The 24,022-nt window shown below is 45.3% G+C and overlaps 1 protein-coding gene across 2 annotated transcripts in view; it reads right to left on the bottom strand.

Moving 5' to 3' along the window:
- The window catches only part of ITGA6 (integrin subunit alpha 6), an 81,719-nt gene that overhangs the window by 8,196 nt on the left and 49,501 nt on the right, over positions 1-24,022 (bottom strand). The window contains exons 9-25 of one of the 2 annotated variants that reach the window (XM_084812879.1): positions 23,711-23,838; positions 20,641-20,736; positions 18,786-18,847; positions 16,697-16,854; positions 15,203-15,361; positions 12,138-12,253; positions 11,851-12,040; positions 11,681-11,764; positions 8,961-9,040; positions 8,710-8,787; positions 8,524-8,626; positions 6,940-7,113; positions 5,730-5,828; positions 3,468-3,578; positions 3,187-3,285; positions 1,859-1,984; positions 328-457 (exon numbers count right to left, since the gene is read on the bottom strand). In XM_084812879.1, the coding sequence (XP_084669005.1) occupies positions 350-457; positions 1,859-1,984; positions 3,187-3,285; positions 3,468-3,578; positions 5,730-5,828; positions 6,940-7,113; positions 8,524-8,626; positions 8,710-8,787; positions 8,961-9,040; positions 11,681-11,764; positions 11,851-12,040; positions 12,138-12,253; positions 15,203-15,361; positions 16,697-16,854; positions 18,786-18,847; positions 20,641-20,736; positions 23,711-23,838 (1,971 nt within the window). In that variant the 3' untranslated portion in view covers positions 328-349. The remainder of the gene's footprint in view (positions 1-327; positions 458-1,858; positions 1,985-3,186; positions 3,286-3,467; positions 3,579-5,729; positions 5,829-6,939; positions 7,114-8,523; positions 8,627-8,709; positions 8,788-8,960; positions 9,041-11,680; positions 11,765-11,850; positions 12,041-12,137; positions 12,254-15,202; positions 15,362-16,696; positions 16,855-18,785; positions 18,848-20,640; positions 20,737-23,710; positions 23,839-24,022) is intronic. The other variant, XM_084812873.1, reaches the window with a different exon arrangement.

Raw genomic sequence — 24,022 nt, 5'->3', positions numbered from 1 at the left:
AATAAAAAGGCTCCAGGAGCCACATTCTGTCTTCTGGATTGTGAACCAACAAGTTTAGGATGGGATACCACTCTTAAGAGGGAAGCCTTCAGAATGTCAAGGAAGAATGCACAAGTAGACAGCTGTTAAAGAACAATTGACAAAAGGATTTGCATCATTGTGCACTGAGAAAGGGGATTATTATAAACAATGTAAGCAAGCAAAAATTGATGTTTTGGAAACGAAGCAATTAATGGAACAGATGCAGCAAGCTTCCAGCCATTAGCCACCACAACCAAAAGCATGTCCCGCAGCTAACAAATTCAAAAAACAAAATCGATCAATTACCAATTACAGAAGTAGATCAATACTATGCATCAGAAGTAAGCCTCTCTTTATCAGATGGCTGAGCATGGATCTCAGCCTTGTGATATGCGGCATCATAATGATCTTTCTTATCTCTCTTGAAGAAACCACACTATAAGGAAGCAAGGCATTTAGTCAATATTATAGACTAATGTGGAAAGCAAAAAAGAAATGGGTGAACCAGATTTCTTTGTATGTGCATTTGAAAATACGCATCCGATTATGTCACAACTCTACAATAACCTTTCGAGCTGACATGCTTGCAGTGATTTTTCCATAGCTATCTTCTTTACTGCTTCAGTCCCTCAGTTATGTGCATGACACAATAAAGATCAGTAAACTCATAAACATTTCTTTTACTCATTCTTTGGAGCCTGACACAAATGTTCAATGCATGGGGATAGCACAATTGAAATCATGCGATGTTTGCCTTCTGTATCAAAACTCACTTTTCTACAGAATCAAACTTTGGTGTTATAAGGAGAGAGAGAGAGAGAGAGAGAAGGTATTGTGTAAAGTCCGAAAAAAATTGGTTTCAATTCAGTATTCAAAGCTACCTGATAAAAAGCTTTTTAGAAGTGCCTACGCATAAAGGATTCCCACAGGACTCTTGTATCCCATTTCTTGCAGGCAAGAAAGATCTTTCTTAAGATCCTGTGTAATTTCAGCACTAAGATGGAGGAAAGCATGAGAATAGGGGAGCTGCACATAGACCTCCCATCCCCTGCAATGTCTTGGCACACTGCATTTGCGTGTACGCCAAGGCAGCAGAAGGGAAGAAATATTAAATCCTATAGAAATTCTCCCAATCCTGGGTACTGCATCTTCACACGGAGAAAGATTGTGCCTATTATATTTTAACGTTAACATGTCAAAAATAATTAAGACACACACACATACAATCACACAGACACACAGAGTCCAATGTGAGTGCGTGTGTGTGTGTGTGTATGTGTAGCTATAGATATATGGATGAGTCCTAAGCAAAAACTATCTCAAGCCAGTTTCTTTCATGATCTTGGTCAGTTTCAGAATCTTGGCCTTTGTAGACATGCAGAGACGCAATGCTGACAATCAATCCTACCTAGATTGATTCATTTGAAATTATATATCTCTATAATATGTGTTTTAAAATTAGGAATTGCTTCCCCATTTCCTAACATTTAAAATATTTGCATGTTATAAGAATTTCCCAAGTACTATTTTGCTTCCTAGAAGATAAACAAATGTTATCCTACGCCTTTCTGTCTTAAAAAAAATCAAATTAGTTTAAAATGAGCATCTGGTCTCTTCCAGGCTAAATAATGAGGAATTTAAAACTACTTATGTCTCTCTCATTCTCTCTAATAATTGCTTGTTTAGGAAAGTAATTTTACTAAACATTTCAACCAAAATGAAGAGGGAACACATTTCCCTATACTAAATTGATGATGGCTTCTTTCCATCTGTAAAAAAAATGTCAAAAGGAAAATCCGAGCAAATATTAAAATAGCATATTACTAAAATAACTCACCTTCCATAGTAAGAACACCAGCAAAGAAAGCATTAACAATCCTGCAAGAATGGCTACTAAGATGATCCACCAAGGGACCCCTTTATACAACGCTATCGTCTTTGCAGGGAAGACAGTAACCCGCACCTACAGGAGAACAGGGATGTCAATGGAGAGAAGGGAGCTTCAGGTGTTCAAACATATTAAAATGTCAGATTTACATCCATGTTGAAGACCCTTGACAAGCCATCCCCAGACTGCCGCCTCCCAGATGTCTTGGACTACAAAGCCCATAATCACCAGCCAGCATGGGGGATGATGGAAGTTGTAGTCCAAGGCATCTAGAGAGCACTGAGCTGCCAAAGGCTGCCTTTCAGCTATGAAACCATAGTGGACAACATCAAACCTATTTTGGGGATGATTTCTCAACAGCATCTAAAAGTAGAAACGTGTGCTCTCCACTCCCCACACACACATCTTTTGCATTCTGCAAACTCTTATTAGACCTCTTGGGTTGCTGTATGCTGTGGCAGAGGGGAAAATGACAGCTATGTTACAAGTTTAGAAGAGGCAAATGGGGTGGCTGGGAGGGGAGCCACTTTTACTATGCTGAGTCTGAGAAATTCCACTATTTCAAGAGAGCCTTCATGACAACAAGTGGATGCAGTTCTATTGCTCAGCCTTAACTGGATATTGTGACATAATCAGGGAAATGACAATCTTGCCAACAGCATCACAGGAAGACGATATAGGTCTATTAGGTATGACCCGGTTTTTAAATTTTATTTATTTATAATTATTTTTAGGCTTCCTTTAAGGATCGGACCCTCTCAAGACAGCGTTTATATCGATCTTGAGGTTAACTATATGTGAACTGATGGAAATTTGCCTCCCCTATCAGCATGATGTGTATTTCCAATGTAGCCCATTGTCCTCCATCTAATCTTCCCCAATCCTGCTGCCCTCCAGATGTTGGACAATAGCTGCCAAGATGCTTCCTGGGAATGGCAGCTGCACATCAACACATCTGGAGGGCGGCAGGGTTGGAAAAGGCTGATTTCTACACATTCACAACAGCCACGTGCCACAGAATTTGTTTCCCATAAAGAGTACCGCACACAGTCTTTGGAAGCCAGCTTAAGAAACAATGAAGTCCTCAAGTGCCAGCAGAGGCCAACTAGCTGATGCATATTTTGAGGGTGGTGAACAGAATCAGCCACTTGGATGGACCGGAGTATTCCTGGTTCAGAATACTGGAGTATTCCTGGTCTGTTGATCTCATTCGAAGAAACAGTGTCCAGTCTATGAAATGTACGGCCATCATCATTAAAGAAATGTTACAGACTCACATTAGTAGCTTCATTTGTCAGCTTAATATTATCTGCTGCAGAATCAATACTGATTGTAGCTCTCAGGGGAATGTCTAGGTAGTTCATCTTAGAGTACTCCTGGTAAGAGGGGAAAGAAAAAAAAAATATACACTTTCGTTAGGGCAAATAAAAGGGGCTGATCCAAGTCTATGTGGGATAGGTTTAGGGAACGTACCTCTAGGAAAGTAAAATAAAGATATGCTTTTGTTAGAACCAATAAAAGGGGCTGAGTCTATGAGGGATAAGTTTAGGGAATGTACCTCTAGGAAAGTGCTGTTCCACAGCCTTGAACGCAACACAACAGATGCTTTGCTGTCCAAGCCTTGCAAGGGACATCTGATGCTGACGCAGTTTGCCTCCCCGTTACATTCCTGCATGAAATACACAGACACATTTCAAAAGCACCTCCTTGAAGGTATTCAGGGTTTTGGCAAAGCATGCCATTCTGTAGCCATAAGGAAGCCCAAAACAAACATTTAGAAACAGGAGGAAAGCTATTTACAAAGCAATCTTACGGCGTGAGGGAAGGAGAATCTGAGATAGGGCTTCCACCAGCAGGACAGAAGATGCGGGCTCTGGTGGCTTCTAACCCTTTTCTCCAGTCAGTTCCTTCTCCTCCCACCTCGGTTCCCACAGAAGGGAAACTGGCAATGCCAGCTCCAGGGTAGCATAGTTTTGCTTCCAGTCAGGGAAAGGGAAGGCTTTGGATGCTGTGGATGTAATCCTTCCCCCACCCCCTCCATCTATCCCTCATGTCTCCCTTTTGCCCGCTCTGAGTTTGGAGGACCAACCAAGAAGCAATGCCAGCAGAGGCTTCCACACTTGTACAGGGGAGGCTTGGAAGTTGGACCGCTTCTCCGAAGGCAGACTTCCCTCTCTGGCTTCAGAGTGGGAGATCCAGTCTATCCTATGGCCCCTGCAAGGTCCTCCTGGAACCACACAATTGCACCCTTAAATTCATTTAAGCCACTATTCGTATGAGGGGAGAAAGTCCTGTTTCCACTAGAGCCACTGGACAAAACTTTCAAAATGTCAATATAATCAAGATATAATAACAAAAACATTTCAGCAAAATGCCTTTGCTGTCCTTACATTACCTCTGCCCCTCTTTAAAGTTACGAATGGCTATATTGTTTTGTTCTGGCCAAAAACAATAGAGTCCTGTGACACCTTAAATGCTCCCAGGTTTATGGTGCCATAAGATAACGCAGACTACAGCCCATGTTGTAATCCTGAATCTGACAAAGTGGGCTCCATTCCATTAAAGTTTATACCCCCACAAAATTGTTCTCCTTTAAGGTGCTAGAACACGCTTTGATGTCTTTAAACATTTCACGCTTTAATGTCTTTAAACATTAAACATTGAAACTGTCCATTTCAAAGAGACAGTTATTCTAAACAACATGCTAAATGTAGGTTATTTTCATTTATTTATTAGGCAACAAAGTACAGGTTATAGCCAAAGAGACCAACAACAGGCATCTATCTATACAATACAGAATATTAACAATAAAAATTCTATCACCAAGTTAAAATTCAGTATACAGTATACAAATACTCAGTGCCTTACAAGACTACGTGTTCGCAGAGACCACTTTTCTTAAGTAAAACATTTATCCTCTTGGGCTATTCTGAGCTGGACTGCTTTTACTGGAAATCTAGCTGTGTAAAGCATAACAAACTTGGATGTGCTTGACAACAAATATATAATTTTATCCATATTATTAAGGTAAGCTACAGGTACTAAATGTTTATCTCTTGGAATTTTACATAACATGCAATGTAACACATAGTGTATTGTATCCTCAACCACGTGACTACCAGAAATACAGAAACGTCGTTCCCTAAGGATGTTCTTATATCTCCTGTCCCTAAAATTAGTTTTCATTGTCTGGAAGCATAAGGCTATAAAGGCCTTGCAAAGAAAGAGGGATGTACTCTCAGAAAGATATTTCTCTTCCCCATGGTATGTTTTTGGGGAAGGGTAACAAGAGGAAAATCTGGATACCCTAACTACTTCAGTGTCCAATCCTGCATAATATTCTTGCCCCTGTTCTTTCATAGACTGGCGGCTGTTTTGTATATCACTAGATGCTGCCACTTTAGGGTCAAGCCGACATTTCTTCAAACTTGCTTCACATCTTATTAACCAACTGTTTTTAACAGCGGAGCTTCTCTGCTCTGCTACACACTTAGTTTTTCATTCATTAGCCGAGCATTTCATTTTTAAGGAGGTAAAAGAACACAGTATGCCAAATGGAGTATATTATTCGCATTACTACGACTTCTGCCCATATATAACTGGCAGGTGGACCTGGTGGGAGACCCAGTAATGTTCTTAAGAATTTAAATGTAGGTTAATAAAGCTGTTCCACAATACATCATATTTAGTGTAGTTTGGAATTCTAAAGAAACAAAGCAAGGTTAAAGCTCACATTATTTTGGTACACACACTTCATCACTATTCCCAAAATAAAGGGGAAGAGGGAAAAGCCACAAAGCTGTTTAAAGTCAGTGCTTACCAAGGTCTTATATTTTCTTTCTGGAAACAAAGAAAAGCCTTTGCCACCCTCTGTCTGCTTCTCTGCAACTTCACGTTTTGTTCTCGAGCTTCGAGATTTCTAGAAAAATGATCAGGCATAGAAGAGCAGTCAACACAAATATTAATTACCAATATCCAAATTATATTTCTGACTTATATGTTCCAAAGAGGGTTTCCAATTATTGAAAAACACTACTTCCTTCTTTCATCTCTTATTTGCATATATTCTGTTAATTTTACCATTTTTGCTATTTCCCATTCTTTCAATAACCAGCTTTTAACCATGGGTACCTCATTATTACTTCATTTAGTGGCTGCAACAAATAAATTCCAAACTAACTCCTGACGTTTACTTAACACCAGTTCTTTCACATATCCTAATATGGATATACACACAATTGGATCTAATGGCATCTCATAACCTAACAAAAATGTAGCTGTGTTTACTGTTTTTCTCCAAAAAATGTACCACCTTAGGACAACTCTACTATATATGGTAAAAAAAATGCATTTCTTTCTTGACAGCACCAACACTGAAACATTCTACTGTTGTTGCATTCCATATTCAAGAAGCCAACCAAATGCCCCAAACACCATAAAGGTAAAGGTAAAGGTGTCCCCAGCCAGTCGTGTCCGACTCTAGGGTGTGGTGCTCATCTCCATTTCTAAGCCGAAGAGCCAGCGCAGCACTGAAGATGGGAGCTCACTCCGTCACACAGCACTCGGGTCTTGAACTGCTGAACTGCTGACCTTCCGGTCTGCAGTTCAGCGTCTTAACCACTAAGCCACCGCGGCCCCTAAAGGAAAGGTTCCTCCTGTGCAAGCACTGGGTCATTACTGACCTCTAGAGGGACGCCGCTTGCGCTAGCGTTTTCGTGGCAGACTATAGCGGGGTGGTTTGCCATTGCCTTCCCCAGTCGTGACTACTTCCCCCAGCGAGCTGGGTACTCATTTTACCGACCTCAGAAGGATGGAAGGCTGAGTCAACCTGAGCCAGCTACCTGGGACCCGGCTTCCGCTGGGATCGAACTCAGGTTGTGGGGAGAGCTTCGGTTGCTATACAGCCGCCTATCACTCTGCGCCACACGAGGCTCTCCTCCCAAACACTATACTTTCTTTAAAAAAAAAATACCACTAAGCTGATGGTTGGCAATTTACCTCAGAAAATATTCAGACAAAAACTCGTTTACCTCAATTCTTAAAGGGTTTGTTTCATGCGGAGGGTCACATTGGAGTTCTCCTAATTCTTTGGAGTGTATTGACATCAAATACAGCAACCACTTGCCTCCCTTAAGTTCTTTTGGCCACAGGATGTCCAAGAAAGCTGTACCAAACGTTTTCAGTGGCTTACCAAAGTTAGTTATCTGCCGGGAATAATTGTTTAAAACTAGACACATTTACTCATCCAATAAGACCTTATAGATTTAGATTTACAGGCATCTATTTTTTAAAAAGAAAAATATAATGTACCATAAAAGCAATGATTCCAACTTTACTATAAATCTCTATTCCATTTTCTTATAACAGTTTTGACTACTATGAATGAATACAATGTAGAAGCTTTACTTGTAGTACAAACATATAGTAAATCACATTTCAGTTTTCAAATTTACAAAGTTTGGGGGTGGTTGTTGGTGTTTTTTTAAAAAAATCTAATAATTTTTTTTAAAAAAACAACCAGTTGGAGAATTTGTGATCTTGAAGGCAGTGAAGCTTTATATAAGCAAATCTTGTTTATATAAAGTGTTTATATAAAATGACCATTTCCTATACCACTAACTCATAAGCATGTTGGCTTGGATTTCGAGTCACACTGTCATGAGTGGAAGGGCTCCTTCCGTTCACACAAGGGGATTCAGATCCAGTGGAGGCTCAGATCCAAGGAAGAAGGGAGATTTATTTAGTCTTCAGCACCACCTCCCATGCTACTCCAGAAGGCCCCCAATCCTCCAGAGTAGCTTCTCGGGGAGGCATGACCTCTCCCCTCCCCTCCCTGTCCCTGCAGGAGCATCCCCTTCTCCTCTTTGAAACACAGGATCCAAACCATATTTTCATGCACAGGGCTGGCTTCCATTTTTTGAAAAATCAATGGCCACAATAGGTTAAATCCTATTTCTGCTCACATGATGGGGCTTCCCCAGCCTCTCATTCTCACCTGGATCCCCTCCACACAATCCCCACATCTGCTCAGGAGGGTCCTCCACTCTCTGAAGCTGATTTGGGGGGCTTCGGGAAGGGGAGGGGAAAGCCTTCCCAGCAACAGTTGCCATTCTGCTGGCTGATGGCCAGTACTGGATATAACCCAATGACTGGATTCACACAACACATTAACCCACCCTCAGTGGTTGAGTGTGGGTTGTTGCTGAACCCTGGGTTAGCATGTTGTCTGAACCAAGGAAATTTTCCACAGTGTGGCTTGTTAACCGTGCAGTGTGGCTTATTATTCTCGAACAAACCATCTTAAGAACCCATGGTTTGTTGTTGGGTTGTTCAACGTGGTTAACCAGACACACTGCATGGTTAACAAGCCACCCTGTGGAAAATCTTCTAGGTTCAGACAACACACTAACCCATGGTACAACAACAACCCACGGTTCAACAACAATTCACACTCAACCACCGAGTGTGGGTTAGCGTGTTGTGTGAACAGCCCCAATGCCTCCATACTGAAGGTTGCCCATTTTTAAAAGCCACCACTGTATTGCCAAGACAAGACCACCCTTTGAAACTGTCATGCGTGAAAGAGAACTGTTTCTTAATGTTGATCAACTTACGGTGAACTCATATTCAATTAAGCTACCAATTTCATCTTCCGATTTCATAGCACTTTCGCCCCTGACGTTGCCTCCAAAGTACACCTGGGAAGGCTTAGCCATCCTATTGTTAAAAGAAACATCACATTGTAAAGAGTGACCATTTTGTGTCTAGCATTGATTTGTTATGCTAACGATGACATTTACCCCGTGAGTGACAAAAGCAGTTCGATAACTACTTTAGCTCTAGCGGTAACTGGATCCAAATTTACTTGATTGCTTGTTCTGCAGCAAAAAGGAAACAAAAGGATACTTGTGGGTTGCTGTTTTTTTTTAATAAAAAGCATCAGCTATTTTTGTACCATAATTCAGTTGCCTTCACAACCAGATCAGCTATTTCAGAATATTTACAAGCATTAGGGAAGGTGATGAATACAATTTCTTTAAAAAAAACTTACGTTTCCAATTTCAGATTAATGTCCAGGTCCCTTGTATCCACATTAACTTTAGTTGTACTTAAAATCACATAAAATGTAACCTAAAAAAGGAACAAATGCAGAGCAGTTAAGACAGACCGTAGACATGAATCTTATATGACAAAATTGCTTTATGTACTGGGATAGGTTAAAATCAGAGAGAGATTCTTGAAGCACTGGCAGTCATTTGGGAAGTATCAGAATCGACCAAAGGTGTATGCAAATACTCAGCAAGAGGTTTTAAGTATCATTTACTGCATTCTTGAAGATACTTGTATTTTTTCACATCTTCTGCAAAAGCTTTTTCTCTTTCCTTTTAATTGTTACGGCTTCCACGCTGGCTAGATGGTAATGAATAGCTGTTTTGCTTCATTTCTGACGATGAAGCTGTTGTCTGTATTTTATTGGATATTCTGCTTTATTTTATTTTTTTAAATTCAACAGAATATTGAAGTGAAATGATTGTTGTGCTCTTGCCCTAGAGGAAGGAAGACCCATCTTTACTCTCAGTAGAGCAGCAGATGTACCACTAAGGGGGGTCAGTAAGCTTTTTTTTTTTTTTTTTTTTAACAATTTGTATTGTCTGTCACTAGGGAATTATATTCACCACCCCACCCCTAAATTCAGCCCCATACAATAACTGGACAACCGTCTTCCTGACAAATGCTTTCTTTGATTCTGTAACAAAATTCCACCCTTGCCCTTGGGGCGGGGAGAAATAAAATAGTTTGTATTGATTCCATTGGAACTCATTTTGCAGTCATCGTTTGGGATTTCTGCGTAAGATGTTCCTCAAAAGGCACCCTTGGCTATTTAAAGGCTTTGACTTGCTCACGCTGAATATCATGAACCAAGCACTTATGCTTACTTGGTCAAACATTTTCCAAAAGGTTAAGAAAAAGCAATTATACAGCAATGCCAGAGGTTTAAACCAGTAATATCCAAAGTGTGCTCTGGGCAGAGTTCCACAAATGTTTGCTTGACTTACTAAGCCAAAGGCATTGTGTGGCAGTAGTCACACATTCATCACAAAGTGCTTTGCTGCTGCTGCCTTCTGCAAAAACCCCATCAGAAGGAAGAGAAACCATCCCGGCTTTTTCTTCTCTTCCCGTCAAGTATACCCGAGAGCTGCCTTCCTCAACTGGGCACCCTCCAGATACGTTGGACTACAACCCCCAGAACAGTGTGCTAGCTGGGGATGATGGGAGTTATAGTCCAACCCATCTGGAGGGTGCCCATTTGGAGACGGCTGCCCTAGAGGAAAGGAGAAGTTTCTCTCCTACAGGCAGGGCTTTTTCTGGAGGTGCAAGGATTTGCCAGATGGGGGAAGTGTGCTAGCCGCTGGTGAGCCAATGAGGTAATTTGTGTAACCATGGTTCTAAGACACAGCTGGTGTGCCATGAGACATACATTAACTAAATACTCGAAGGCACCAGTGAGCCACAGAGAAAACTGCTCACTATGTCTATATAATTTTCTGGCTCTGCCCTTCTTTCCTACCAATTAGGCTCCTCTGTGGAGAATGGTAATTCTGCCACAGGTCTGTACTGTGTATGATCCATCATGCATTGCAGAAGAATTACCCACCCGCAGAAAAAGGTAATTCTTCTGCAAGAAGACCCACCCCACTGCATCTCTGCGTGAACCACCATTCTAAGCTTGCCTCCTTCCAATCAGGACACCGTCCAGAACAATGGCTCATAGAGACACACAGGAAGGCAAGCCCAAGGCTGGTCTGCGGAGGCCCTGGGCTAGGTGCCCTCTGGGGTTGGGGAGCAACTGCTTCCCATTCGATTCTCCCCCCACCAGGTGACCCCCCCCTTGGCCAGCTGCCATCATTGTAAGTAAACCTCCCCATCAGCCTCTGTCCTGGGTGATTCTCTCCTGCCCTGTAAGCTTACCAGGTGGTAGAAGCATGCAGGAACAAACAGGTAGGAATTGCTGGGCCTGGTGCATCCTCTTTCAGTGCCAGGTCCCAGAAAGGTAAACAATTGTGTTAGCCCAGCATGTTATTTTTCCTTTTGATACCCAGCGATGAAAGAAGGTAGAAGAGGCTGAGCAAAAGCTGCCATTTTCTTTCCTCCAAATGCCTCTGGTCCCCCACCTGGGCAGAGTCCAGAGGCATTGGTATTTGGGGGGGGGGTAAATGGCGGCTGCTATGGCCGTGCATGCTGGTGCTTCTCTTTGCAATAACAGCACTGTCCTTAAAATTAATTACATTAATTTTAATGACTTATTTAAATTAAAAACCTGGCGTCAGCTCCAGTGGGTCCTGGCATTTGCCTGACCATGTCAGGTGCCAATGCTGGGCCTGCAAGAGTGAGGGATCTTTTGGAGCTTGTAATGCTCGCTCGGGCATAGTTTAAAATTGAACTTATATGGGGCATAGGAACGAAGCATCCCTCCATTTTCAGTGCAGGAGTGGTAGTGGTTGGTGTAAGATATGTTTACATTGTTGCCACCTAGTAGTGAAAAGGCAGGAGTGTTTCTTTTAGAAAAGTTGGAACTGAGCATGCTCCAGGCCAGTGCTTTGGGTATGGTTCCAAGATGGATGCCAAACTAAGAACTGTATGAAGAAACAAACCAGTTATTGTTTCACCTTACTGATGTAGGCTACTTATGTTACAGTTGGGAAGTGTGCCTCTGCTAGCAGATACACTGATTTTCAAACATCCCAGCCCAAGATAGAAAACACCACTTACATTAGAATTTCTCTTGAAAGGATTTCCAAGTTCACAGTCTACTTGAGAACCATTGGGATTAGCACCACAGGTCAGCTGTTTGTCCTAAAGAAAAAAGGGCAGTTTCACGGCAAAGCTTAATGAAATAACCATGTCTTTGAATGTCCTCATCACCTGGAAGAAATGCTTACCGGAAAGCCTTTCAGCTCCCTGAATGCAGAGAAAGTCAAGCTATCTGGAAAGGTAGCTATGAGTTTAGCTTCATGAGCATCTTCACCGTCTTTCTGGGGATGTCGTGGATCCGATGGGCTGTTTGTCACTGTGATTTCAAGGGCGATATCCTTCTGGTCTTTGAGGACAAGCACTGGAATGTTGTTCTCCCTAGGGAAATAGATCGAGTCCTGTTTCAGAGATTCGCCTCACCAAGACATAAAAGACACTTCCTTTTCAAACCAACACCACATCCCGTAAGACTTACACTGGGAGGTAGGCAAATCTGTCTTCATTTCCTTCTTTGGAGCAAAATCTGTAATGAAGCTTCAGATTGCTATGGCATATATTGTCTGGTCCACAACCTTCTTTCAGGAACTGCACCTACAAAGAACCCAAGCTTAGCAGTTTGAGTTTAAAATGTCACATTTGATTTATCACAATGTTTTAAAAAACATGGGGCTGAATCTAGATACTGGACATAAGGACATAGGAAGGTGCCTTATACCGAGTCATCCCATTGGTCCATCTAGCCCAGTATTGTCAACACAGACTGGCAGCATCTCTCTCCAGGGTTTCAGGCAGGATTGTTTCCTAGCCCCACCTGGAGATGCCAAGGATTGAACCTGGGACCTTCCGCATGCAAAGCAGGTGCTCCACCACTGAGCTACAGCCCCTCCTAGCCATACTTGGAGTAGAGCCATTGAGGTCCATGGGATTAACTTATATCTGGATCCAACCCATGGGATGCAACATAGTAAGTCACCAGTTCCTGCTACCCTGGTTTCTTCCCTTCCACCAACTACTGGTTCTACCACAACATTTATACCTATTTATACTTGGCCAGGGTGGACGTGGAGATGCTTCCCCACAGCCCTATCTCACGCACTGCTCCAGTAATGTCTGAATCCAAGAACCACATGGACACATCCATGACTGAAGTCCTGATCGGTCAAACACTCTCCAGCTGGACCACGACTGGGTGCTAGCAAGCGGCAGAACTGATTCGACTACCCACTGGTCAAGAGCGCAGGAAGCGGCCTTATGCAGTGTCACGCCACTGGTCCAGCTAGCTCTGTATTGTCTACATCTGGGGTCTCCCAACACAGTACCCGTGCACACTGATGTGCCCGCTCTTAGCGCTCTCAGAGCGTGCCAGTCTCCCTGCCCCTGATTCTTACTCTGTTTTTTAAGATCTAAAAAAAATCACCTGGGAGGCTGGCATGCTGCAAAGTGATGGGCTGCTCTCCAGTGCCATCTTGATTTGGGTTCAAAAGAGGGGCTTTGTGTCTCAGAGCACAGATTCCACTATTGTGCTGTACTTAGGTTCTGCAGTGGCAGCTGGTGCCTACTGGGGCTGGTAGGGCGGAGGACAGGGCAGATGTTCAGGATTCTACTGAGATTGCCAGAGGAGGAGGACAGGAGAAGAGCATGCGTGGCACTTGGCATCTGCGCATGCCTCGTTGTGGGGGGGATCTCTCTGCCACAAGTGGGTGGGGGAAAGTGGAGGGTCACTGCCCCATTTGCCCCAAAATAGAACCGCCTCTGGTTCTTGGGAGAGTTACTTTTCTTTTAGTCTCACCAGTTTGCCTTCTTGGAAACGAGTGTGTTGTGACTGGCTGTGCCCAAAATGGCAGCCTTTTGTGAGAGTGCCCGTGACACTCTCCAAATGCCAGATGTGCCCACCAACCCAAAACGTTTGCAGATCCCTGTCTGTACTGATGGGCAGCCCTCCAGGGTTTCAGACAGGGTTCTTTCCCAACCCTACCAGAAGATGCCAGGGATTGATCTTGGGGCCTTCGGCCCTGAATCCAAACACCATCAGAGTGCAATTGAACAAGACCAAGGGGGAACAGCTTCCCATGTTATGGCAGTAACATGTGAATCAGCTCTCAGTCTTCTGGGAGGAGGGGAAAAGTGAGGAACCACAGAAAGGACAGTGCTGAGAATGCCTGTGGAAAACTCACCTGTTACTTTCATGTCTATCTGTACTGGAAGTGCCATTACAAAACCCCCAACAAGACCAGAAGCATCTAAACTTCACTGCCACTGCCTACAGCTGTGTTTTCTTGACAAAATAACTTCCACTATTCTTCACTGATGTGGCGCTATTTTTTCCATGCATGATGAGTCCTGTGTTGGAGGCAAATGCCTTAAAGCACCCTTAACACCAGCAAGGAAAAGGATACTAGTCTTGGAACAAAGAATGATACCATTCAGCAGTTGGAATTAAGCCACTTAAGTATTGTGGTAATCAAAATCACACAAATTACAACAGCCACATTTGAAATTGAGGTCAGTTATTTCTGTCTTGTGTGCCATTCCTTTTTTGACAACACCTACATTCGTTGTAACCCACTGTGTACTTACAAAGAGTGCTATGGCAAATTTCTATACACAAATATTTTCAAGGTGTACAGTGGGCTTTCAAGGGGTGTGAAGGCGGTCGGCCCCCCTCCTCCGCCAAATCTTGCATGTTTTTTTCCTCTCAATCTGTTCACAGCTTCTATTTGCTGCTGCTTTGGCACCATTGACTCCTTGATCTCAGCTAGCCAGGGATCACATAGTGAATGTGATGACATCATGTCACTGTATAGCCAATTAGATTCGGCTACCTGATGACATCACTGAAGACAAAGGAAGGAACATGTCACCACTGCTGAGACTACTGGGCTGACTCTACCTGTCTTGACAGGCTATGCTGGTGGTTTCATTGTCTGCCAAAGCTGTACGGCAAGACTTCTGCCCCAACCCAGTTCTAGCTCTGCATAGTTACATGTAACTAGATGTGGATTAGATACATCCCTGTCTATACTGACCGGCAGCAGCCCTCCAAACATGGATATTGTGCATCTGCACTGCATTATTTCAATGGGCTCTACACTCAGATGAGCATCACCATCGTATACCTTCTGCCCAAGCTAGTCCATTCTGTGCCACTGGAATGGGACAAGGGAGCACTAGCCCAGTTGCTTCTGCAATCCAGACCTGTTTGCCACTCTCCCTTCTTAGCACTCACTCCTTGGCAATCACTTTAGCATCCTTTCTCAAGAGGACGTGACAAATTGCTAAAGGCTGAGATGCTTTTTGCGTGGGTGAAGGGGTTTGTGAAATGCAAACACACACACCCCTGCCCCATTTTGGCTCAGGATGAGTTGCAATAAGCAACCCACAGAACGAATGCAGATGTCTGAACGGGAACTGTACAGACGGAGCTAGGATAAGTTGCTCAGATAACCCTTCCCCTCTCTTTACGTGTTTCTGAAATATGGTGCAGCATAAAAGATGAAGATCGGAATAGATCTATGGATAAACAGGCAACGAATCACTTACTTCTGCATTGATTGTTTTTGGCTCATTTGAATTTAGAATTGGAACAAGTTCTGGAAGTGACCTTCCTTGCTTCCTCCTCGACTGTGTGCTGGACATGGGATCATTCATTGTGACGCCAACTGTTACAGGAATTGGACGCAGTTTATCTTTAATTTTGTCCTAAGAAATATGAAAAAGGTATCATCAATACACAGGATACCACCCTCCCACACACACACACTGGGTTTGGTAACAAGCAATCCAAGTCCAAATGTGCTGTGTGCCACCAAAGAAAGCAGGGATGTCAAACCTCTTTCAGCCCAAGAGCCAAATTCCATTTCCAATAAGCTGTTGGGAGCTGCATTCCAGGGCTGAATGGGGCTGAATGCAAAAGCAGTGGGGTCAAAAACACCAGCATATTTTTGCTTAAGGCTGTTACTGCCAGTAACTAGCCTTTAGGAGAGGCATTTCAACCTTTTGGAATGCGGGCAAAACTGCACAAAAGTGCAGGGAAATCCCCATATGATCGGTGGTTAGGGAAAGGGAACAGGGTGTGGCCTTATGGGGAACCCTGGAGGGCCCAACTGGGACCCTAGCTGGGACAGATTTGGCCCCCAGGCCCATTGTTCTGCACCCCTGACAGGTGGGTTACTTCCAGCTACTACTACCAGGTAAGGTAGAGTGAGAGAAAGAGTGACTGGGCCAAGGTCACTGAATGCAGGTCTCGCTGGTCCTAGTCCAACACTCTAATAACCCAGGGGTCTTGAATCTCTTTCAGCTGGAGGGCCCAATCCCATTTTAGAGGAGCCACATTCCAGTGGTGGGTGGAGCCAAGGCCAAAGGGGACTAGGCCAAAGGAAGAAGACATGGGGTCGAACATAGCAAAAATATCTGCATATTATAGCTTCAGGGTGCAATCCTATGCATGTTTAGACAGAAAAAGTCCTACAACTCCCAGCATGCCTTAGCCAGCCATGCTGGCTGGAGAATACTGGGAGTTGTAGGACTGTTTTCCGTCATGCTGGCTGGGGAATGCTGGGAGTTGTAGGGCTTTTTTCCATCATGCTGGCTGGGGAATGCTGGGAGTTGTAGGGCTTTTTTCCGTCATGCTGGCTGGGGAATGCTGGGAGTTGTAGGGCTTTTTTTCTGTCTAAACATGCATAGGATTGTGCCCTGAAGCTCTTACTGCCAGTAACTAAGCCTTAGGGGAAGCATTTCAACCTTTTGAAAAGGGGAAAAATGCCACAAAAGCCGGGAAACCACCAAACAACCGGAGGTCAGGGGAAAGGGCATGGAGCAGAGGGAGGGGGCATGGATAATTGAGGAACCCTGGGGGGCCATACTGGTACCCCAGTGGGCCACATTTGGCCCACAGGCCTGAGGTTCTGCACCCCTGCTCTAACCACTACACCACACCAGCTCTCACATGTGGCCCAGGAACCACAGGTTGGCCATCCAGAAGTTAATCTGGACAAGGCTAAAATAGGGCCAGGTGTGCCTTTGTGCTTGGCATACCTGCAGCTCAAGCCTGCTCGTCACACACTCTTTCCTCTTCTGTCCCGCGAGAGTCACCTTTCCGCTAAACTGATCGGTGGAAGGTCTGGGAAATTGTACCCTCGAGGGCAGACTTAATCGCCTCCTCTCATTTTCCGCTTCAAATGTGTAGTTCAGAACTGCGAAGGGGGAAGGGGTTGGGTGGAGAGAGAGAGAGAAACAAAACTCTCAGAAATAGGAAGGGAAGACACGTTACACCATGAAGGCTGCACTCTGAACATGCTACCTCTAGAAAGAAAAAGAGAGAGAGAATGAAATCAGACCCTTGCCAACCGGTACATTTATGTTTTATTCGCTGCTCTTGGTTTGTTCAAATGTTCCTGGAAATTATATAGTATTTACGGTTGTTGTATGTTAACCAGCCAAATCCCCACATCCCCTGCACCCTTGCCTTGTAAGGCACCAGACTTGAGACAACTTACGTAAGTGCGTAACACAGGGAACACACATCGCTATAGCTGAGCACAGTGTTACAAGCTGGTTTTTCAGGGAAATTATGATGTTTTAACTGTTGAATTACATTTATATTCCACCTTTCTTCCATCATGGAATTCAAGGTGGCTACCTGTGGTTCCCAGGGGGTCTCCCCTCCAAGCACTGGCCAGACCCAGACCTGCTTAGCTTCAGCAAGGTGGCTGCCTCATGTGCCTTCAGACCGTGCCCTGGGACTTGATGATAGACAACATCAAGGACTTCAGAGATGTAAGGGGCTTTACAATTCAGAGGGCGAGGGGCCACAGGATGCTGAGGATTTCCCACTCCGAGGCCAGAGACAGAGCTACGACCTTGGAGGGGAAAATCCATGCGGGGATTTCCACCTACCCACCCACCCAGCCCCACACCTCCCAGCCACCACAGAAAGCTCTGTGGCTGCTCCCTCTTTTGAGGGCTGAGTTCTGACCTCAGGTAGAGGATGGATAGGGAGGGGTGGGGGCATGCTGGTAGGCAAGGAGGGGAGAGAAGATGCCGCAGATCCACCAGATCCAAAGGCCTCTCAGCCACCTCCTCACCCCCTGAGCTAGAGGGGCTCAGATGCCTGTTTGGCAGAAATAGCTAAATGGGAAGACAGAGAGGCTAAGAAAGCCTCTGCTGTTCTTCCTGCCCTGCCTGCTCTTGCTGGCAAGACTTAGGAGGGATGGAGGGCTCCGAGATTTCCTCCATCCTCTGCGTGTCTATCCAAGCGACTCTAAGGGACCTTTTTATTTGAGGCCCACCTGGCGCAGACACTGTCTTCTTTTCAGCGCCAGGTGTAAACTGCCCTCTACTCCCAGGAATTCAGTGGCATATGATGAGGCATCTATGTCTGCTGTTTTGAACAGGTCTATTATGGAAAACATTGTTTACTTAAATTGTGTTTAGCTGTTTATACTTTAATTTTTTGTGTTAAAAAAATTTATACTGTTTTTATCGCGTTGTATTTCTGTAATGCTCGTGTATTTTTAATGAATTGTTGTAAACTACCCAAGAGCTTTGACTATCGCGCAGTACAGAAATGAGAAGAAGAAGAAGAAGAAGAAGAAGAAGAAGAAGAAGAAGAAGAAGAAGAATTTGATAAAGGAACCCCTTTGCTGCCCCCCCCATGTAAGCAAGAGAGCACCTCAGCACCCTGAAGACTAACAGATTTAACATGGCTACTGCTCAAAAAAAAAAAAAAATCTGGAACATGGTTTTCTTTTAAGTAGATAGTTGGTTTAATGCACCTTACATGGGCCTACCTTTGAAGAATGTCCAGAAACGTAATAGCTTAGAATGCTATGGCCAGAATATTGGCAGGAATTGGTTAAAAGGGATACACAACACTGTTTAGCCACTGTGTGAACTTCTCCATAAACAGCACACTAATATTTGGGCAATTCGCTTGTGAGCAGCACGGTAGCCGAGAAACTCACTTTAAATGAAACACAGTCTGATGCGGACAGTCACTGTGAGCCTCTGAATGACAGACACTTCCCCACAAAAAAGCATGATGAGAAAACTGATTTTTCTGAAATTATCCACACGCACTCACACACGCACTTAGTGATATGCAAGTATTATCGTTGCAACTTACTTATTTGGGGGTTGAAGTTACTGGGATTAGCTGTATATTCAAAACACGCTGTAATGTCCATGCTGTCAAAATTCAAAAGAGTAGAACGGGCTTTAAAAAGAGAGTTCAACATGGCAGACGGTTCATTCATAAAGAGCTGCTGGAAGCTCAAGAGGAAAACAGAGTGCCTGTGGGACCTTCCTCGGTGGCCAAGGACGTGGTGCCATCAACACGTCTTCTATGGATCTAAGGTCTGGTGCTTGCATTACCTTAACAGCAAGGGAGCTGCACCAGCATCACTCCTTCTGACACCGCTGGGGCAACATGAGAAGCCCTGGGCCCCTGGTGCAGATCCCACACTGTGGTTCTTCTGGCTGCCAGCATCGCCCCTCAGGAAGCTGAGTTTTAACACTGGCATCGGAAGGGGCTGCAGCATGCAGAGCCGGCGCCAGGGATAGGCATTGCTGGGCACCTGACAAGGCCCACACCCCAGCACGGGGGCCACTGCTACTCCATAGAGCCCCCTGGCCCTGCTGCTGCTGCTCCTTGCTCTCACTGCCTGTTTCCCTGTCCCCTCTAAGCATCTCAGCAGTGACAAGAGCTGGAGCAGCAGCCTCCACTTCCCATGCTCTCCAGCACGCATGCAGCCAGCAGCTGTGTGAACTGCACCCAAAGGGAGGAGGTGAGTGAGTGACCAGCAGGAAGGAGGAGGCAAGCCTGCCTGGGCAGGGGCCGCACCAGGGCTGGTGGCTGTCAGGGTGCCCCTGTTGCCTACTGAATCCTCCAGTAACCAGAATCAACACTCAGACAAAAGGGCTGCTTTCCAAGGCTTTAATTCCATTCAACCTAATGAAGCATACGGATGCCAATTGCCTGAGACACAGAGGAACTACAAAGGAACAGCCATCTAGGGGTCTCTAAGGGTTAGGATATCAGTTGATCTCCATTTGGGAAAAACGCGGCAACTCTCTGAACTTAAGGGGTGGGAGAAGAAGATCTCCCCCTCTCCCGTGGGGCCTCGGGGTGCAGCTGTTGACGTCGAGCCAATCAGGCTGAGCGCCTAAGCTCGGCTCCTGCAATCTCTCGCTTGTGCCTGCGCCTGCACCTGACGTCTAAAAGCTCAAGTTGTCCCTCCCTTTCCATGCCTGGGTCACTGTCGCTCCCAGGGATGTGAGTGGGGGGGGCTCCCTCTCCAGCTGTGCCTCTGAAGTATGAGAGAGTTCCTCTCCTCCTCAGAATCAGAGCTGCCTTGGGATTCTATGGGCTCAGATACAACCCTGACAGTGTCAAGGGTAGGCGTGGTGGGCACCTGCGAGGCCCACTCGCAGGATCCCCCTGGAGTTGCTGTTCCTCCTCACCATGGCAACCTGCTTGTTCACCTGCCTCTCGCTCAGGTTCAGACAATCATAACACTGAGGAGGAGGAGCAGTAGATGCCATTGCCTACTTGCTCGCTGGCTCTCTCTGTCGAGCAAGCAAATGGTAGCAATGATGAGAAAAAGGAGGGACAACAGCAGCTGGTGACAACGGTGGTGAGAAGGTAGGGGGCCCATTGAGGGTGTCTTGCCCAAGGGCTCTCCCAAACCTGACACTTGGGCCCGATAGAGGGCGTTTTGCCAAAGGGCCCCCAAACCTGGCACCATGGATTCCCATGCTTCTCACATTACCCAGGCAACGTGGGAAGAAGTGACATTACTTCCATTTCAACACCACTGGAGCAATGTAAGGACCCAGCCCAAGAAATGTAGTATTAGCAGGCTAAAACAGGAACCTCCACTGCAATACACCATCTCACCATACAATTGAAGTTTTCATGCATATGAAATGCACGAGAGGCGCTAAAACTGGAAGCACAGATTAAACGTTCAGTGGCTTACCAAATTCCATTGTTGTCCTTACAATTCCTTTTGTTCAGATCGATTTTGTCTGGAGTTATCTTGATGGTTTTCTTAATGTTTATCACAGGCCTTGATCTTGTATGTTTGAGGGAAAGGTGGGGTGGGGGGAGAAACAGGCATGAAAATTAATGAAACTCTATGAAAGGGAAATGCATTATGCTGGTAAAAGTAACAGCAACACTGGGTCTTCCATCTTCATATGGGGTGCAGGGAGGAGAGGCAAAGGTAGCTTTGTTCTTTGCGATGCGTTACCATCAAAAGCGCACCAGAATCCCCTTTTCACCACAGCTTTTTTCTTTTTCTTTTTTCTAAGGAAAACACTTTGTCAAAAAATCCAACGTGCCTGATAAACAAGGTTCTGTCTTTAGAATGAAATCATTGACTCCTTCTCCCCAGTCCGGAGGCCTTTCTCTTTCTCTCTCTCTGTTTTATACCCCAAAGATTGAAAAAGTCATAGCAATTATTCCTATACCAGTGGTAATCTAGGCCTAATTTTCACAAACATCATAGGACATGACAGACCTATGTCTGGACTGTTCCACTACTGGCAGCAGGCAGAAGGCTCACATGACAGACTGATCCTCCACGCGAAAACCAATTCCCCAAACACACAAAACTAGATGTTAGGGAGAAGGTCTCTAGCATAGCCTTCCCCCTTCGTTGCCTGAATGGTACAGTCCAAGACAGGTTTTGCCACCTCATTCAGGCCCAGCATCAGGTTTGGCAGGGCCCTGGGCAAGGTACCCCCTGGTGCCCTCCCCCCTGGGACCTCCCTAGTATGCCCCCCAAAGCTTACCAGGAGGGAGGCCAGGAGGGTGGCCAGGTGCCCTACTTTACATAGGACAGTTCTCTATTTTGCACATCTGGCAGAGGACAGTCCTCTATTTGAAGACATCATCTATTTGATGGGCTATCTAGTCCAAGTCCAGTTTAAAGATAAAGAGCTATTGGAAGGGAGATCAGGGGGTCTTGAAGCTGCCCATCCACATTTAGCGCCTGAAGAGCAGACTGACCAGCAGGCATGCTGGTCCTTTAGTCACACTCTTCCCCACTATGGTGAGATGTCTTGTATTTGTCTTTAAATAATAGTTATCATTTCTAAATTTGCACCTACACATATACATTAGCATATGCAAATGCTATGCAAATTGGCATCCTCTTTATTGGTGATGTGCAAGTGGCCACCCTAGGCATCGGTGGTGGTGAGCAGCAGGGGGGACTGGTGGCAGGAGCGGGACTAAGCAGTAGTGCTGAAAGCAGCACAGCTTCAGCTGCCCAGTGCTCCCTCAGCCTAACACTGTAAAGAGAAGAACTGGATGCAATCATCTGCCTTATCTCCAAAGCCTTTGGGCTTCATCCCCAACACGTACATTGGAGGCACTGGGTATAAGGAAGACAACGGTGGGTGCAGCTGCCTGGCCCAGCTCTTTACGGTGCGGGATGCGACAGATACAGCTGCCGCCATGTCCTTTCTTATCCCCGATGTCCCCGGGGCCCACGCTGGAGAGAAGGAAGATGCGGGGGTGGCGGCGGCAGTGGCTGTGGTGCTTCTCTCAGCATCGGGAAGAAGAGTGTTGCTTGTTGCCACCTCTCTTACCCTATTCTTTCGCTTCCTCTCAGCCCCTACCGACCCATAGTTAGCTGAGCCTAAGACCCTGAGGAGACACACCATCAAAAGGGCTTGGAGAGAAGAAACAAAGGCATCGCTTAGAGAGAAAGGACAAAGGGAAGATGAAGTTTAGTTTCAGTCCATTACGTTTGTTTGCTGGGGGAGATGGATGTTGCACTCCCCCCCCCCCAAGTATATGAACAAATATTAGGGGGTGGGGGGAGAGGGAGAAACAGCAGAATCATCTCCCTGCAAGTGTTCTAGAGCTGGGGTGGGCAGAATGCATATCGGGATCTAATGGCTGATCAGACCAACCTCAGATGAACAGGCAAAATGTGGCCCAGCTGGAGTCCCACGCTGGCCCTCTGACTCTTTCCCTGGCACCACCCCCTTTCCCCCAACCACCAACCATTTTGTGGTTTCCCAGCTTCTGTGCAGTTTCCCCCCCATTCTAAAAGGGTGAAATGCTTCCGCTAAGGCTGAGTTACCAGCACTGGAAGCTTTAAGCTACAAGAGGCTGGTATTTTGGCCCTGCCCAGTTTGCCTTTGATTCCACCCCTTTTGCCTTTGGTCCTACCCACCGCTGGAATGCTGACCCCGAGAGCCTCGCCAAAACTGAATCTGGCCCTCGGACTGAAAGAGGCTCGACACCCCTGTGGTAGATCTACTGGAGGATTTGCAATAGATCACCAAGGGCTTCTGACTCCCAGTTACTTGACCATCACAACAACCAATAGGCTTCCCCAATCCCTGTCAAAATATTAGGCTCATAGAATCCTGGATCTGTAACAACTTAAATGTAGTTTTGTTTGTCTATATTTAGGTAGGGCTGCTGGAGAATTCAAGATGGACTAAATGAGTTCGGATTTCTAAGAATCCGACCTGCAGAATCCTCTGCAGATCAGCCGCCACAGGCTGCACGGAGTCCATGGACTAGGAAAATATGCACGTTTCTGCTGAGACTGGTAAATGTACACAGAGGGAAGTTGAATGGAATGGGGGACAATATGCTAAATGTTACATACTAAGGTAAATGACGTAAATTGTTGCAAACCCTCTTACAGAATTATTTGTGTAGTTTTCCACATAAGGGAAAAAAACTGAATCCGTCTGAAACCGCACAATTCACGAAACACACACAGGACAGATTTCACACAATCCGGGCATCCCTACATGCAGGTCATACCAGTGGCTTACAAAGCACAGTAGGTAACTGGCTCCACCCCTTAAAGCCACCATTTTGCATCTGGCTCTGCCCTCAACCAATATTTTTGCCAGCTGGCTCCGAATGATGGATCTCGGGGTTCTGGCCAAAAACGAAACTAGATCCCACAAGCCTGGACAATGCCCATGCTGTTCCAGAATTAACATGCCGTAAAAACCTCAACCCTCCACCCGCAATTACCCATGCAGGCAGCTATACCACAGGACTCCACACACCTGTAAACAGATACAAAATCTGAGAGAGACCCAACAGCGATGTCAGGGTAGGTGTTTCTATCAAGATCCATATTTCCAGCGATAGAATAACCAAAGGATGCAACTTTATTTGCCTCTCCATCAAGAATCTAAAAACCAGAAACAAGAGAACACAAGTTGCTATGCCACACAGCATTAGATTACACCATTAGTGGCTTCATCCATCCATCTGTGAATAAGAACAGTGCAGGGAGTCAATCAGGTACAGTGACAAGGAAGAGGGGACAGAACAGCCACAGCCAAAGAAAGCCAGAGAGGAACCATAATGGGATA

This window comes from Heloderma suspectum, chromosome 1 (assembly GCF_057233095.1).
Source record: "Heloderma suspectum isolate Gila_16-S chromosome 1, 16-S_ref, whole genome shotgun sequence".
Lineage (NCBI taxonomy): Eukaryota > Metazoa > Chordata > Lepidosauria > Squamata > Helodermatidae > Heloderma > Heloderma suspectum.
This window is presented reverse-complemented; position numbering and strand designations above follow the sequence as displayed.